Source organism: Ailuropoda melanoleuca, chromosome 13, assembly GCF_002007445.2.
Source record: "Ailuropoda melanoleuca isolate Jingjing chromosome 13, ASM200744v2, whole genome shotgun sequence".
Taxonomy (NCBI): domain Eukaryota; kingdom Metazoa; phylum Chordata; class Mammalia; order Carnivora; family Ursidae; genus Ailuropoda; species Ailuropoda melanoleuca.
In genome coordinates, this window is record NC_048230.1 from 67879009 (window position 1) to 67895490 (window position 16482).

Genomic DNA, 16482 nt, shown 5'->3' on the forward strand with positions numbered 1-16482 from the left:
TCGAGCCCCACATCAGGCTCTTCTGCTATGAGCCTGCTTCTTCCTCTCCCACTCCCCCTGCTTGTGTTCCCTCTCTCACTGGCTGTCTCTATCTCTGTCGAATAAATAAATAAATAAATAATCTTTAAAATAAATAAATAAATAAAAATAAAAAATAAATCTATTTTTTATACTGTTAGAATCAACTATTAAAATTAATGTTAATAAAAATAAATTCAAAGTCTATAAAGAGTAGGTCTAAATTAACAGAGCACATATAAAAAGCCCTGAGTAAACCTTTTTGGAAGGCTTTTTTGTCAATATCTATCAATATTTTAAGTGTGCATGGCCAGTATGCATTGGATTGATTACTTGATTCAGTAATTCTAAGAATTTATCCAAAGTTTCCTTGTACAAGTATACAAAGATAAACACACCATGAAATTCACCACAGCAGGATAATACTGAAAAACTGGAAATAACCCAAAATATCTGTAAAAGGTCATTGCTTTAACTGATTATGGCATACACATACAGTAGGATAAAACTCAGCTATTAAGAAACACAGATCTAGGGGCGCCTGGGTGGCACAGCGGTTAAGCGTCTGCCTTCGGCTCAGGGCGTGATCCCGGCGTTATGGGATCGAGCCCCACGTCAGGCTCCTCTGCTGTGAGCCTGCTTCTTCCTCTCCCACTCCCCCTGCTTGTGTTCCCTCTCTCGCTGGCTGTCTATCTCTGTCAAATAAATAAATAAAATCTTTAAAAAAAAAAAAAAAGAAACACAGATCTAAAAAAAGAAAGAAAAAGAAACACAGATCCATACTTCTTTTTCCAGCCAAATAGACTAACAGGGACTAGACTTACCCTCCCATCTAAAACTACTAAAAAAACTGGGATAAATGTATGAGGCATTGGACATCAGACCATGAAGAAATCATCCCCGCAAGATAGAAAACAAATGGGGTAAGCTTTACTATTGCCCCAGGTTACTGCCTGGAGGTTTTCTGAGCCATGTTGCAGGAAGAGGGAACCCAGGGGGAGCCCAGAAATTCCCCTGAATTGATGAGACAGAACTGAGAGTCTGGAGAAGACAAGGCAGTTAGAGTTCACAGAGCAGAGTACCCGAGAGCAGAGAGCTGCACAAATAAAGAACTCTGAAGATCAAGGCATAATAAATGGAAACACATCCCATGTTCATGGATTGGAAGACTCACTACTGTTAAAATGTCAATACCACTCAAGGTGAGCTATGGATTCAATGCAATCCCTATCAAAATCCCACTGACTTTTTTGCAGAAATAGAAAAATCCATCCAAAAATTCATATGAAATCTCAAGGGATGCCAGATAACCAAAACAATCTTGTAAAGGAACAAAATAGAAGGACTTACACTTCCTGATTTCAAAACTTACTAGAAAACTATAGTAATCAAAGCAGTGTAGTATTGGCATAAAGACAAACGTATACCAAAAGAATAAAATAAAGACCCCAGAGATAAACCCTCAGAGATATAGTCAAATGATTTTAGACCAGGGTGCTAAGACTTCAATGGGGTAAGAGCAGTCTTTTCAACAAATGGTGCTGGGAAAACTGAACACCCACATGCCCAAGAATGAAGTTAGACCCTTACCTCACACCACATATAAAAATTAACTCAAAATGGATCAAAGACCTAAATGTAAGGCCTAAAACTATAAAACTCCTAGAAGAAAACAGGGCTCGGGGCACCTGGGTGGCAGTCTGTTAAACATCCAACTCTTAATCTCAGCTCAGGTCTTGATCTCAGGGTCCTGAGTTCAAGCCCCGCATTGGGCTCCATGCTTGATGTGGAGCCCACTTACAAAAAAAGAAGAAAACACAGGGCAAAAGCATCATAACAAACAGAACATAACAAGCACTGATGAGGATGAGGAAAGATTGGAACCCATGTGCCCTGTTGGCGGGAATGTAAAATGGCACAGTCCCTGTGGAAAACAGTATGGCAATTCCCTAAATAAATTAAAAACAGAATTAGCATATGATCCAGCAAGTCCATTTCTGGGTATATATTCAAAGGGAAACTGGGGCCCAAGATAACTATACACCCATACTCATAGCAGCATTTTAGTCACTATAGCTAAAATGTGGAAGTTCTCAAGCGTCCATCAATGGATAAATGGATAAACAAAATGTGATATTACACACAACAGAATATTATTCAGGCTTCAAAAGGAAGGAAATCCTGACACATCTACAATAGGATGAACCTTGAGGACATTATGCAAAGTGAAATAAGCCAATCACAAAAAGACAAATACTGTATGCTTCCAATTATATGAGGTACAGTAGTCAAAATCATAAAGATAGATGGTAGCATGGTGGTTGCCAGAGGCTAGGGGGAGGAGGAAATGGTTAGCTACTGTCTAATAGGGATACAGCTTCCATTTTACAAAATGAAAAAAAGGTTAGGAAATGGATGGTGTTGATGGCTGTCCAATATTATGAATATATTTAATACCATCGAACTGTATGTTTAAAAATGGTTAAGACAGTAAATTTTATGCTACGTGTATTTTGCCACAACGAAGAAAAAAATTGGGTAAAAAAATGTTATGGGATGCAGCTTTTTCTCTGGCGGATTGGCAGCGGAAAAGAGAAAAAAAGAATTGACAGGAGAAGAGAAGGGATATTTCCTGTGTGCCTGTGCATAGGCCCTGGACACACACAAGCTGGTTCAGCCTCCCTTATAACCTGTAGGACAAAGACGACAAACATCTACTACAGAACACTATCCAGGTGAGGTTCTAAGAGCTTCTGCATTCGTTTGCTCCATTTCATAACAAGTCTATGAGGTAGGGACCATCTGAGGGCACTGATGGCACGGGGACATGGTCACTTGCCCAGTATCACACAGCTAGGAAGAGAGGGACCCTGGATTCAAATGCAAGCAGTTGGGCTCCTGGGCCTGTGCTCCCAGCCACTCCACTGCCGTAACAAACCAGACCCAGAGGCTTTAAGTACTCACCAGAGTCACCCAGCTAAGCAGTGAGATTCAAACCCAGCTCTGTCAAGCTCTGGGCTCCTTCCACCCCTCTCCCCAGGAGCAGCTGACACAAACGGAAAGTTGAAAAAGGAGGAGCTGGAGGGTGGGCAAGAGCCTCACCGGGTGGGGTCATGTGGGCCACGTTTCCACAGCTGGGAAAAGAGGGGATCAAACCAGACATCCTGCCGGGCCTTTCTAGCTCTGGATGTCTGAGTCTACGGGCCGGAACTGGAAGCAGAAGGGCCCAGGCGCCCCCTGCTGTGCGCAGCTGCCAGTTACCATTGAGGTGGGTCTTCAGAGGTCTGTCGTAGAGCAGATCCAGATGCTGCCAGATCCACTTGTAGTAGAAAGGCGAGGTCCCAAGGTCTATGAGACGCAGCACTTCACAGCTGCCCTGGAAACATCAAGGGACACAAACAAAAGGGCTAACCCCTGAGGCTCCGGGCAGGCCAGGCTTTGAAGATAAGCTCTATTGCATCTTACCCCAGTTTACTTGGCTTAATGCAAGTGGTTTTAGGTTCCTTTTTTTTTTTTTTTTAACAAATGTTATCTATTCATCATAAGTTCAAATAGCTAAATAGGCATGAGAACTAAATAAATGTTGGCATTGGGGGAAAAAATCACCATAGAGAATGTTATTGGGATGAGTGGTGAAATTGACTATGGACTGCAGATTATATGTTACATCAATGTTAAATTCCCTGATTTGGATAATTATTCTGCAGTTAATTTCTGACTTTAGAAAATAATCACTCGGGTGCCTGGATGGCTCAGTAGGTTGGGTATCTGCCTTTGGCTCAGGTCATGATGCTGGGGTCCTGGGATCAAGTCCTGCATTCGGGCACCTTGCTCAGCAGGGAGCCTGCTTCTCCCTCTCGCCCTCCCCCTGCTCATGATCTCTCTCTCTCTCTGATAAATAAAATATTTAAAAAAATAAAACTCAATATATCAAAGACATCATCTCATGCCAAGTAACATGGTTATACATTATTGTTTTTAATCGCATATTATTCTATGTATGCCGTGACTTACATATGATTTAAAATAAGAAATAGTTGATCAAAACAAGTCAGACACAAAGAGCACATATCGTATGATTCCATTCATATGAAATGCAAAAACAGGCAAAAGTAATCTTCTGACAAAGTCAGAAGAGTGGTTCTCTTTGGTGGGGGGGGGTTTCGTCTGGGAAAGGGTACAAGGGAGCCTTCTGGGGTGCTAGAAATGATCTCCACCTTGATTTGGGTGATGCTTACACAGGTGTATACCTATATAACAATTCACTATGCTGTAAAGTTTAGATCTGAGTTCTTTATTGCACACGTTACACCTTAAGAAAATATTTTTGAAGATTAATATTCAGTTGTTTCTAATTTGTCAGTATTATATATAACTCTGTTTTTGCTCAGGACAACAAAACCCCACTTATAAAACTCACCACCTTCCCAAACTCTCCTGCAGTGGGGGTGGCAGTGACCCAGTTCCAGCTAATGACATATAAGTGGAAGACTGATGGATAAAACTCCTAGGAAACTTATGGTTGTCCTTCCCCATTACCTCTGCCTGAAACTCAGATGTGATGGCCAGAGGTGGAACAGTTATGTTGTGACCACTAGGATGAAAGCTATAAGCTGGGGATGATTAGGGGAGAAGCTAGAAGGAGACTGGGGTCTTTAAGACTTCCTCCAACAGCTTTCTAGCCCTGGATTGCTTAATTCTAGACTCTCAACAGCAAGACAAAATTACCATTCACTAAGCCACTGCAGTCAGATTTCTATGACAGCAATTTTAACTGATACTCTTGTACATATGTCTTTATGCTCAAAGGGGTCATGTTCACAAATACTCAAGTTCTCCCCCCAAGCGTAAGGCAGGATTGTCTTTTTCCTTTGAATCAGACATGGCCTTCTTACTTGCTTTGGCCATTTTCCTTCAGATAATCTGGGAATTTTAAAACCCACTGCTTTATTCTCAACATTCCTTTCCCCTGTCCTATTGACCACAGAAGCATAGGTGAAGATACTGGGTCCCCTAGGGACCATGAAATGCAAGGCCTCCTGCTGATGTGCTGTGATCACACAGTGGGATGAAAGAATGAGTCTTTGTTAGTTAATCCACTGAGATTTGAGGATTGCTTATAATTGCAGTATAACCTAGTTTATCCTAATATAATACCCATGTTTGACTATCCCCTTGGTATTGTTTCCTCTAGGTATGTATATTTTAAATTTCCATACACATTGCCAAACTGCCTCCCAGAAATAGTTTACACTCTCTCCAGCAGTGCATAACAGAGCTTGTTGTATCTTTGTGTTACATCAAAAACTGAGTTTTCACAATCCTTTTAATCTTTCCTAATCTGATAGGAAAGACAGATATGCCATTTTTTTCTTATTTATTTCATATCTTTATAAAACCTTACCCTTTTTTAGTAGGAACTGTAAGAGACACGTCACAGTTAAGGTTCAAGACAGATTACTGTTGAAGAGGAAGGAGAAGGGATCAAACATTTAATAAGCCCTTATTTATGCCAGGTGTTGGGCTTGGAGGTTTAGTCAACATTCATGCAACATTTATCAACAAGGAACTGCTGGTACCAGAGGAACACAGGTGAATATTTTCCTCTCAGAAAGTCTCTCGTGGGTCTTTAATCCCATCTGTATTGTGTAGAAAACAATTTCACCATGTGCCCCCAAATGATATGAATTGTTCACAAATGAGTTAATTGTGGGTATTAAGTATGTTTTCTATGCCACCAGGAAATGACCTTCCCTGACTTTCCTGGAATCCCAGGACACCCAGGCCACTCAGTGCTGATATTGCCCTCTAGCGGCCATATCCATGAACTACAGGAGCCGGGACGACCGAGTCTCAGATGAATACTCCCAACAGCCGGGCTGGTGGGAAATAAAAATGGGAGAAAAAAACAGTCCCTGTAAAAGGGGCAGGTGCTCTTCAACCCCAGCCAGAGGGGGCTGCCTCACAATACAGCCTGGTGTTGACTGATCTTCTGAATATTCAAAAGAAGTCAGAAATCCGAAACTTTATTTATAATCTTCACAATAATGGTTAAATCAGTTTTCAATAAAACACTGTAAAGGACAGGGGCGCTCAGTCATTAAGCGTCTGCCTTTGGCTCAGGGCGTGATCCTGGTGTTCTGGGATCGAGCCCCGAATCAGGCTCCTCTTCTGGGAGACTGCTTCTTCCTCTCCCACTCCCCCTGCTTGTGTTCCCTCTCTCGATGGCTGTCTCTCTTTCTGTCAGATAAATAAAATCTTTAAAAAAAAAAAACAACACTGTAAAGGACAAATCCAACTCACCTACTAGCCCACCCCCCACACACACCTGCTGTCACTTTGTGACATCTGTATTATTTTTCTCAGAATGAACTTCTAGAGTGCCTGCATTAGACTCACCAGCTGTGCTTATTCAAATGCAGATTGCCGGAGTTAATGAATGAGACTCTGGGGTGAGGCAGAAATTGGCCTAAGAAGCCCCCTAAAGTGTTCTTTATGCTTACTCTTATCTCAAAAACCTCTTCCCTTAAATCAGAGTTCTCCAATTTTAGTGCACATCAGAATCACCTGGAAGGCTGTTCAAAACAGAGTTTTGGATATTGAACTGCTCTTGGGTAGGCCTGAGAATCTGCATTTTTAGTGAGCTCCCAGGTGATACTGATTGCTGCTGCTGATCCAGCGACAACACTCAGAACCACTGAATTCGAGGATGACTGTGAACTAAGTAAATCTGCGCTAGACTCTCATCCTTACAGACTTTAGGAGGTCAGTAAGGCCCACTTTACAGACAAAGAAGTGGAGGCTGAAACAGACTAGGAACGTTCTGCTGGTCAAGATGTAATCATCGTGCTGGTTAAAGCAAGTCTTGAACTTTGACCCCCATCATCCCGGCCCCCAATCTTCCCTGGCTATACAGTATCAAAAGACCTCAGAGTTAAATCTGGGGACACATGGCATTCTTGGCTTTGGAGGTGATCACCCCAACATTTTAGGAAAGAGAAAGCAGATGTCAGGGAGGAGAAGGGATTGCAAAGTATTGAGGGTGGCCTTCAGGGCTCTCTGCTACCATTCCCTCTGCTAGGCTCTCCCCACTCTCCTCACATGGCCATCAGGATTCTCCAAGCTTACCACACTGTTCCCCGCGGCTGGCAAGGGTCTCACCCTCATCCCCACCACCCTCTGGGTCAGATCCTGTGCATCCAGTCCCTTAGAGGGTACAGGTTGGAAGCCATATACTCCCAAACATCTCCCAAGCCCCCTGGCAGCTAAGGAGGTGATTTGGGGTCCCCCGCCTGGATGCACGTGGGCAAGGTCCGGTTTTGGACGGCAGGCCTCCACGGTGCTCATGGAGGCGGTGGCTCTAGCTGTGGCTTCCGGAACTTGGCAGGAGCAGCAGCACCTGTGACTGTCCAGTCTGGACTTGGACTTGGAGTCATTCAGGGATCACCTTCAGTCTAAGGTCTATTCCTTCAGGACTCCCCATCACCAGTAGGTCTGTTAGCCATTCAACATCCTACAATAACTCCCTTTCTGCTTACGTTTAGCTCGTCTTGACTCTCTTCTCTGGGACTGAACCCAGAATAACAGCACAAATACCCAGCTGGTGTTAAGTTTAATAATCGGCTCTCTGGGAAAAGGTATACACATCTATAAATCTTACTCTTACAAAGGGTGTGCTGCACACAATTTATAAATAATAACAAAACAAACTATACTGCCTGGAAGTTCCATATAGCCAAGTGATTCTCACAGAATGCTGTTGCAGACTTTGGCTGAGTTCTTGTAACCATAGCCGATCTATAGTCAAAATTCAACCATGATTTGTGAAATGAAGTTGCATCCGATCCACTCTTTTCCCAATAAACTTAATATTATTAAGTCTGGTTTGTAATCTCCTGGCAAACTACTACTCACCCTTGTGTAAATTATATTCATTAACTGAAACCCCCTCTAGCTTAAGCACTAGTATATTAGAACTTTGCTGGTTCATCAGTGATATAACTCCTATGATGAATCTATGATAAACAGTCAAATACTGGCAAAACATTTCTGTAATTTTCTTCTCTTTACAATATGATGGCTACTGACCCACCCCACTTCCAAATGTAATCTGTGTCATAAACATTTTCTCTATAGCTTTCTTAAGACAATCAGCAGAGCTATAAATCAAAACCTGGCTCAGGGTGTCTGCTGATTTCCACTGTCCCACTGGGGACAATTTTCATCTACCAATGTGAAGTCACTGACTGCGGAGATGGGAAAAGACTTGCACAATTGTACAGTATTACCACCGGATAGATAAAACAGACATAAATAAACTCCAGGGCACAGATAATAGTAAAATGCAGTAATGTCATGAGGAAATGACGAATTTTCATTATTTATTATCCTTGTTTTCCATATAATATATTTAATCGTAGGTTTATATAATTTAATGTTTAGTAATTATTGTGTCTACTGTCTTGCAAAATTCCTGAAAACTTAATCAGCTTTCACAGGCCAGTAGGAGCCAACTCCAGCACACAACCAATCCCGCCCTTCCTTCTGTCTAACGGTCCAACACTTCAACGGTCAACTCCTCCTCACCTTCTCCAGGAAGCCTTTCCTAACGCCCCCAGTCTTTAGAGAGGTCTCCCTCCTAAATCCTTGTAACTCGAAGAATTTGCACTAATCACTTCATAGTTGGCCTGGATAACTTGGTATCTGCTGAGAATCTGGTGGAAGAGAGATATAAGGAAAGAGAAAGAGTCTTCTCTGTCCTCATATCCCTCCAGAGCATGAGCCAACCATGGCAAAAAATCAGCAAATGTTTGGTGGCTTGACAGGAGCAACAGCTGTATGGGAGGTACTAAAAGTTTGTGGGCAGAAGCCTGGCTCCGGCACTTACTAGATGGGTGGCCTTTCCTAAGGTATCTTAACTTCAACCTCCTCATTTGTAAACGTGGAGTAATAATACCTTCCTGATAGAGCTGTGGCGCAGATTCGCGGTGAAACGGTACTATGTTCACGGTTCTTCATCAAAGCCCTGCTTGAAACAGCAAAAGTCTGGGCCACCAATCCATCAATAGGGAACTGGTTAGATAAATTCAAGTACAATCATATAGGAAAACATTGCACAAGTGGTTAAAAAAAAAAAATATATATATATATATATAGGTTCTTTCTGGACTGATATGGAAAAATCTACAGAAATACTCTTGAAACGGCAAAGTCCAGAACAGTCTGTGCAGCATGATGCCATTTATGAAAACAAGGAAAGAACATACACATGGATTTGCCTTTATATACAAAGAATAGATGCAGGCCAGGCACAGAAGAAAACGGTGACAGTGACTGTCCCTCGGGAGGAGCACTGGGTGGCAGTGGGAAGAGGTGAGAGGGAGACATTAGTCTTTTGAACCTTTCGAATTTCGAACCACGTGCAAATAAACCAAAACAATTACCAATGCTAGTAGAACCCCTGGCACAAGAGCAAAGGGTCTCAAAAACACGGCAGTTGTCATGATGATCATGAAAACGACAAAGGCATTGAGCAGAGTCCACAAATGACAGAAAAGTCGACTCAAATTGCAAATCCCAGCCCGAGAAGAGCTTCAGAGTCAGACCTGGGTTGAACCTGGCTTCTGCCCCTCATCAACTGTGTGACCTTGGAAAAGCCACTTAACCTTCCTGTGCCTCAGTCTCCGCCTCTGTCGAATGGGAATAATGGCAGTACCAGCCTGCGCTGGGCTGCTGCAAGGCTGAAATGACACAAAGCACATGGAGCACACAATCTGGGACCCAGTAAGCACTCAATAAATGTCAGACTCTCTTTTCATTATCAACCAACAGAGAGGTTGGCACAGGACATAGAGCAATTCACAAAAGACAAAATTTAGGTAGTAAACCAACATGACGAATCTCACCACTAATGAGGAAAAATGTAAATTAAATCCCCAATGAGGTAGCAGTTGCCATCTATGAAATGAGAAAAGTTTTGAGGGAATGACGGGTGAGCCTGGCAGAGGTGTGCGGCGCTGGAAGCTAGAGAAAGTGGATCCTCTGGGACAGCGACTTGTTCCAAATCCATAAACATGATCCAAGCAATTCCATTTGGGTTTTTTTTTAAGATTTTTTTTTTATTTATTCATTTTTGAGGGAGAGGGCGCATGAGCACAAGCAGGGGGAGGGGCAGAGGGAGAAGCAGGCTCCCCGCTGAGCAAGGAGCGCCACACAGGACTCTACCCCAGGACCCTGAGATCATGACCTGAGCCAAAAGCAGACGCTTAACTGACTGAGCCACACAGGCGCCCAAGTAATCCACTTCTGAAAATCTATTCTGAGGTGATGAGCACATGGGTGATGTCTTCCCTCTATCCAGAACTATGTTTTATAATGTGGTCATATCACATCTATAACTTAAAGATTATAATATTAATTTATTTTTTAAAAGATTTTATTTATTTATTAGAGAGAGAACACAAAGAGGGGGAGGGGCAGAGAGAGAGGGTAAAGCAGACTCCCCACTGAGCAGGGAGCCAGACTAAGGGCTCGATCCCAGGACCCTGAGATCATGATCTGAGCTGAAAGCAGATGCTTAAGTGACTGAGCCACCTAGATGCCCCTAAAGATTATAATTTTAAAAACTGATCTGGCATCATTAAGATTCAAGGGCCAAATGTGTTATTTAAATATGCATCTGTATGTAAATAAGCATGTACATGAGCTCAAGAAGGAGGTACCCCCACGGCCCTCTTTCTAATTAACAGTGTGTCTCAAAGTTCACAGCAACCCTCTGAGGGAGGGAGGCCAAACTGTGTGGTATGCCATTTACAGCTAGAACACGACGCTCAGAAAAGGAAGTGCTGCAGAACAGGGTTCAGCCCCTGCCTGTGTGGCCGCAGGACATTATACTAGACATGCCTTCCGGGCTTCCACCCCACTCTCCCCATCCCAGGCCTCTTACCTTGCTGACAAACATGATGGAGGACGATTCTACAAAGTCTTTTGAGATCAGCTGCCCATAAGGGAACTTCTCCACCTTCCCCAGGGTTACAAGCTTCCAGAGCTTCTCATCAGACAACGACTCAAACAGATCCATCTTCCTGAGGGGAAAATCCTCTTAGAATTCATCGCCCTCCATCATGGAAGGTGCCCAGCTCTCAGCAATTTCCAGAAAGGGAACGTGTCATCTTACTCTTGCAAATGCTTGAGGTGGAGGATTTTACTCGGCCTCCAGTTGCCTCACCTGCCCTGTGCCACCCCCTCCAGCCCTCCCCTCTGCTGCTCCTCAGTCCAGCCTCTCTCACTTCCACTCTGCCCTCCAGGGGCTTCTTCCTGGCTCCATGCCCCAACACTGTGCTCACTAGGCTAGTCTCATTCCAAGCAACTCTGAGAGTTCCCCTCTTCAGCTCACCTGCTGTCCTGTCCCCTAGCCCAGCAGTCCTGACCCTCCCTTTGGTTTGGGCAGCTCGCTCTAGCCTCCTCCAGCCTGTTAGCTTCAAAGACTCGGTCCTGTGCCTGATGAATGGGGGATATCTGGACTCCCCTCTTTTTGCCTTTGTTCGCTATGACTGAAGGCCCACCCCACAGTGCCACCCCTTCCCCTGAGCTCATGTGCCACCACTCAGTGCCTTGTCTTCCTCATATGCAGCCCTACAGGGCTAACAATCATCTCATATTTTCTCAAATCCCACAGATCACGAGCCCAGAACTCGGGTGACTCGGCATTAAGTTCCATCGAGGGCACAAAGGGGGAGCAAGGTTGGTGCCATGTCCAAAGGAGAAGGGTCTGGGGACAAAGGAAGGGAAAGTAGGGTCGCCACAGAGGGAACACCACTGGGCCACACTTTCCATGATCATCTCATTCAATCCTTACAATGATTTGGGAGAAATGAATCATTATCCCCATTTTACAGAGCAGAAGACTAAATTCAGAGAAGGGAGGTGACCCATCTACAATCACATGGTTGATAAGCCCAAGAGCTGACACTGCAACTCAGTCCTATATTTCCACTGTGTGAAAACAGGAAGTGCTCCGCCCTGCAGGACTAAGTCCTCCCTTCGCAGGCCCCAGTCCTTCTAACAGCTCCTACTCTCTCCACTCTCCCCTGCCCTACAGGACAGCCCTCTGCCACCGCACTGCTCTAGAGCGCACAAGCCCACAACCTGTATTTTCAGGGCTGGTGCAGATACTTCACCCGATTTCCATTATTTTCCTAAAGGCGAGTAACTAGAAGTGATACAATGAGCACCTGCGTGTGCCTGGCGTGATGACAACGTGGGGATTACCATGGCGAAAGGGCCACTCCGCCCTCACGACCATAAGTGCTTCCTGCCTGAGGGGCAAATAAACTGTAAAGGAGGTACTATGTAATCAAGAATTAGTTTGGCTGGGACTTTAAGGAAACACGGGGTATGGCAGAAGAATTGGGGAGCACTCTCTCTCTCTTCTGGAGTGAGGGCAGATGGGGTTGGTTAGGGAGGCGGGGCGGTGACGCCCAGAGACTTCTGAATTGAACATTCTGGGTACATCACCACCCTAAGGCTTGGTTTCCTTACCTGTAAACTAGACAGAACAAGAGAAACAATGTCACGAGATTGAATGAGGTAAGTTAAAAGCGCTGGTACAAAGGGCTTAGAACATGTTAGCTATTCTGTTAGTACCGTCACACAAAGAAGGGACGTTTGAGCTGAGACCTGAGGGTATAGTAGGAGTTTGGTAGACGGAGAAGTCTGGTAAGAGGTGTCTCCCACCTCAAGAGCATTCCCGGCAGAGAGAACAGCACTTACTGTACCCCACCGGGCCTACAACAGTCAGGCATCTAAAATATACACAGGGGTTAGATGTTGGCTGATGCTGGCGGTACCTAAAAAATTCAAATTGATGCTGAGCATCCTTTTGGAATTCCTGGTCCAGCTTATTCGCAAGGAAATCTTCTCTGTCGACAACCAGGAATTCTGTTTCTTCCATACAGACCACGGTGGCTCTCCTTACTGAAGGAGTCAAAACGCCCAATTCCTGTTGGGTGGACATGGGCAAAGGCAAGTGAGAGGCTACCTCTGTCTTTCTGCCTGCAACCTTGCCCACCTCTTTTCCTGCTTCCATCAGCCCCCAGAAATCTCTACTCCCCAGACTGTGGATTGTCTGGCTGGCCCTGTGCTCCTGCTCATTCCCCACTTCTGGGGGCCCATCACCTCCCTCTTAATATGCTGCTTGTGGAAAAAAGAGTCAACAGGCTTGACTAGACCAGACAGAGGAAGCCGGAGGGGCCTCGCTGAGGGGTCACTGTGTCTCTGTGGGGGTTATACAGGGAACACGTTCCTCAGACATCACAGACAGAGGAACCAGCCTGGGACTTCAGCTAGTCCAGTCAATTGGCCTGTGACCGGAAAGGGCGCTGGGACCCACGACAGGGCAGTGACTTACACACAGGAGAAGGCAGGACTGGGCCTGGCTGTTCTAGCCCGAGTCCTGTTGAGCCCCCAAGCCTGCCCCAGCAAGGCAGACCTTTCCCCGTGCTTACCCCAAAACAGTCACCCTTGTGCAACAACGTGGGGTGGGTGTCCAGGAAGGCGCTGCTGCCATCATCATCCGCAGTCACTGCGACCGTGCCCAGGTAAATGAAATAAAAGCTGTTGCCCCTCTGCCCCTTCTTGACGATCACGCGCCGGCGACCAAACCTGAGGAAAAACAGTGGCCAGTAGGTATGGTAGCAAGCAGGGAGCCTGGGCTGTGCTACAAGGAGCTCCGCACTGCTGGGCTCTTTGCTCGGGAGCAAGAAGGCACAGACTGGGACAAGAAGAGACCTCACAAGAGCCCTGCCCCACCCCCATCAAGCTTGACCTCTCCACTAACATCCACCTAGTCGCCTGCCTCCATCAGACTGAAGCTTAATGAGAACAGAGCCTTCGTCAGTCTGCTTTAGCACACAGGACATGCTCAGTGAACAGCAGCTGAATAAATGAATGACCAAATCCTGAAAGTAATGGCTGAGTAGCTAAATGATGGAGACCAGGATCCAAGTCCTGATTCTGCCCCGAGCTGCATGGCACTGGGCACTCATATTCACTCCCTGACCCTCAGGGTCTCTTGTCTGTAAAATACAGATGAACATGCCTAGAAAAAAAAATTGATAAATGGCCTTCTAATCCCCAAGAGCTCACTACACAACTGGGAACCATTAGGGTAGAGGTGCCCAGGTTCAGAGCAAACTGGGAGTTAGTTCTTAAGCTCCGAGGGGGAAGATTTTTGCATTTCAAATGTAAGTTCAAATTTTACTTCTTTCAACATTCATTCATTTCCTTCCTTCATTCAGTAAGTTAAATAAATACCAACTGTGTCTACCAGGCAGAGTGAGAAAGGACAGATTTTGTCCTAAGAATTATGGTCAAGTACAGGAACTAAATAAGGTTTAAAAATGCTTTAAGGAAAAAAAAAAGTGCTTTGAAAGAGATAAGCGCAGGCGATTTCAGAATCATAGAGAAAGGGAACTTAACCCAGCTTAGGAAAGCCAGAGCAGGCTCCAGGATAGCGTCTAGAGTCTTCCAGGTAGACAGAGAGATGGAAGAGTGCCCCAGGCAGAGAGACCACCGCGTCCAAAGGCACAGAGGTGGCTGGAAGCATGGTGTCTTAGGGAAAATGGAAGACAGGTAGGTCAGGGGAGTAGTGGGAGAGAAATTTGGCTGTGTGCAATCATAAGACACTTCAAATATTGGGCTAACTTTGGATTTTACCCAGAAGGTAATGGGGAACACAAAAGTCTGGAAAGAGGAGATGGCCCAGATAGCAATGACTAGATGGGAGAAGACAGGCACATTCAGCTGGGAAATGAGACTTTGGGGAGCACAGCTACTGCTCACCCAAGTCCAGACTCCTGGAGCTGGAGCTGGAAAGACCCTCAGGAACCGTCTAGCTGAATCCACATTACTGAGATGAGGGAAGTAGGACCTAAGGAGCCCCAGGCTTGCTGAAGGCAAGGTCACACCTGAGTCACACCTGAGTCAGCACTAGACCCCAAATCTCCTGTAGCAGACATCTGTGGCTTTTGCTGCCAACCATCAGGTCACCTTTTCCACCAACCACACCCTGACTTCACTTTGGGGGAAACACCTTTTCTTGACTCTCAGACAATCCGTCATCTTGCTGCCGCAAGAGAGAGTCTGGTGGAGAAGGTGGTTTATGAGAATGGAGTGTGAGGAGGTGGAGAGAGACAGACAGGTACTGGGTCCCTGAATCCGGCTGAGCCAGAAGCTGGAGAACTATCCCAGGACTTTTCAGATACACGGGCCACCCAAGAATTCCCTACAGCTAGGTTTTCTGTCCCTTGTGACTGAAAGAACCCTGTTTAATCTGCTCATTTCCAGTCCCAGAAATAATCAACTAGCTGAAGAGGGCTTTAACAATCACCACCTCTTCATCCTCACACAAACCCATAAAATCTGTATGGGTAGCCTCATTACATGGATGAGGACACTGAGGCTCAGAGAGGTTAAGTGGCTTGCCTGAGGTCACACCTCAGAGTGGCAGATGCAGCATCACATTCCAGAGCTTCTACCGCCATGATTCTTTTTCTTTGCATGACACCATTCTGCCTCCTATGGAATCTTACTTTAAGACAGCGGCGAGTTGCTCTTCTTTATTGGGCTAGAACAAAGCAGATGGTTCCCTCCACCTGAAATGTTCTTGTCTACACCTCCACTTGTCAAATATACCCATCAAATGCCACCTCTTCTGTAAATCTCCTTTGGCCAAGCCAGCTGGAGGGTCCCTTCCTCTCCCAGGCTTATTGCCTGTAAACAGATCCTGCACAGGTCATAACAGGCCTTAATCTATAGCTAGTTGTGATTATGGGACCTGGGACCTCCATGAAGGAAGACACCAGGGCACAGACCTATAGCGTCCTTACAGCCTAGATTTTCAAGACAGGCCTTACCTCAAATATTCTGCTAGGCTGCCTCGTCCAAGAAATGGCAATATTTCCACACACACCTCTTAGACTTCTCTCATACAAGGTATTTATACGGTACTTTTTGTGTTATGGACCCTTTGACAATCTGGTCTTCACAGAATAAGGTTTTAAATATATAAAATAGGGGCGCCTGGGGGGTTCAGTCAGTTAAGCGTCTGCCTTCGGCTCAGGTCATGATCTCAGGGTCCTAAAATCGAGCCCTGTGGGGGGGACTCCCTGCTCAGTGGAGAGCCTGCTTCTCCCTCTCCCTCTGTTCCTCCCCCCTGCTGCTCATACTCTCTCTCTTTCAAAAAAATAAAAATCTTTAAAAAAATGTTGAAAAATATATATATATTTATATAAATAAAATAAAATACAGCAGAAACAGTTAATAATTGCCTTTTAAAACCCAAATTGTGGGGGCACCTGGGTGGTTCGGTCAGTTAAGAGTCTGACTCTTGATTTTGGCTCAGGTCATGCTCTCAGGGTCGTGAGATCAAGCTCTGGATGGGGCTCTGCGCTCAGCCGGGGGTCT

At 45.2% G+C, this 16482-nt stretch overlaps 1 protein-coding gene across 1 annotated transcript in view; it reads right to left on the reverse strand.

Annotated features, from left to right (window-relative positions):
* CNBD2 (cyclic nucleotide binding domain containing 2) overlaps positions 1-16482 on the reverse strand; it is a 46765-nt gene that overhangs the window by 19858 nt on the left and 10425 nt on the right. Inside the window, exons 5-8 of the mRNA XM_002916416.4 lie at positions 13524-13680; positions 12867-13018; positions 10964-11102; positions 3280-3394 (exon numbers count right to left, since the gene is read on the reverse strand). Coding sequence (XP_002916462.1) covers positions 3280-3394; positions 10964-11102; positions 12867-13018; positions 13524-13680 — 563 coding nt within the window. The remainder of the gene's footprint in view (positions 1-3279; positions 3395-10963; positions 11103-12866; positions 13019-13523; positions 13681-16482) is intronic.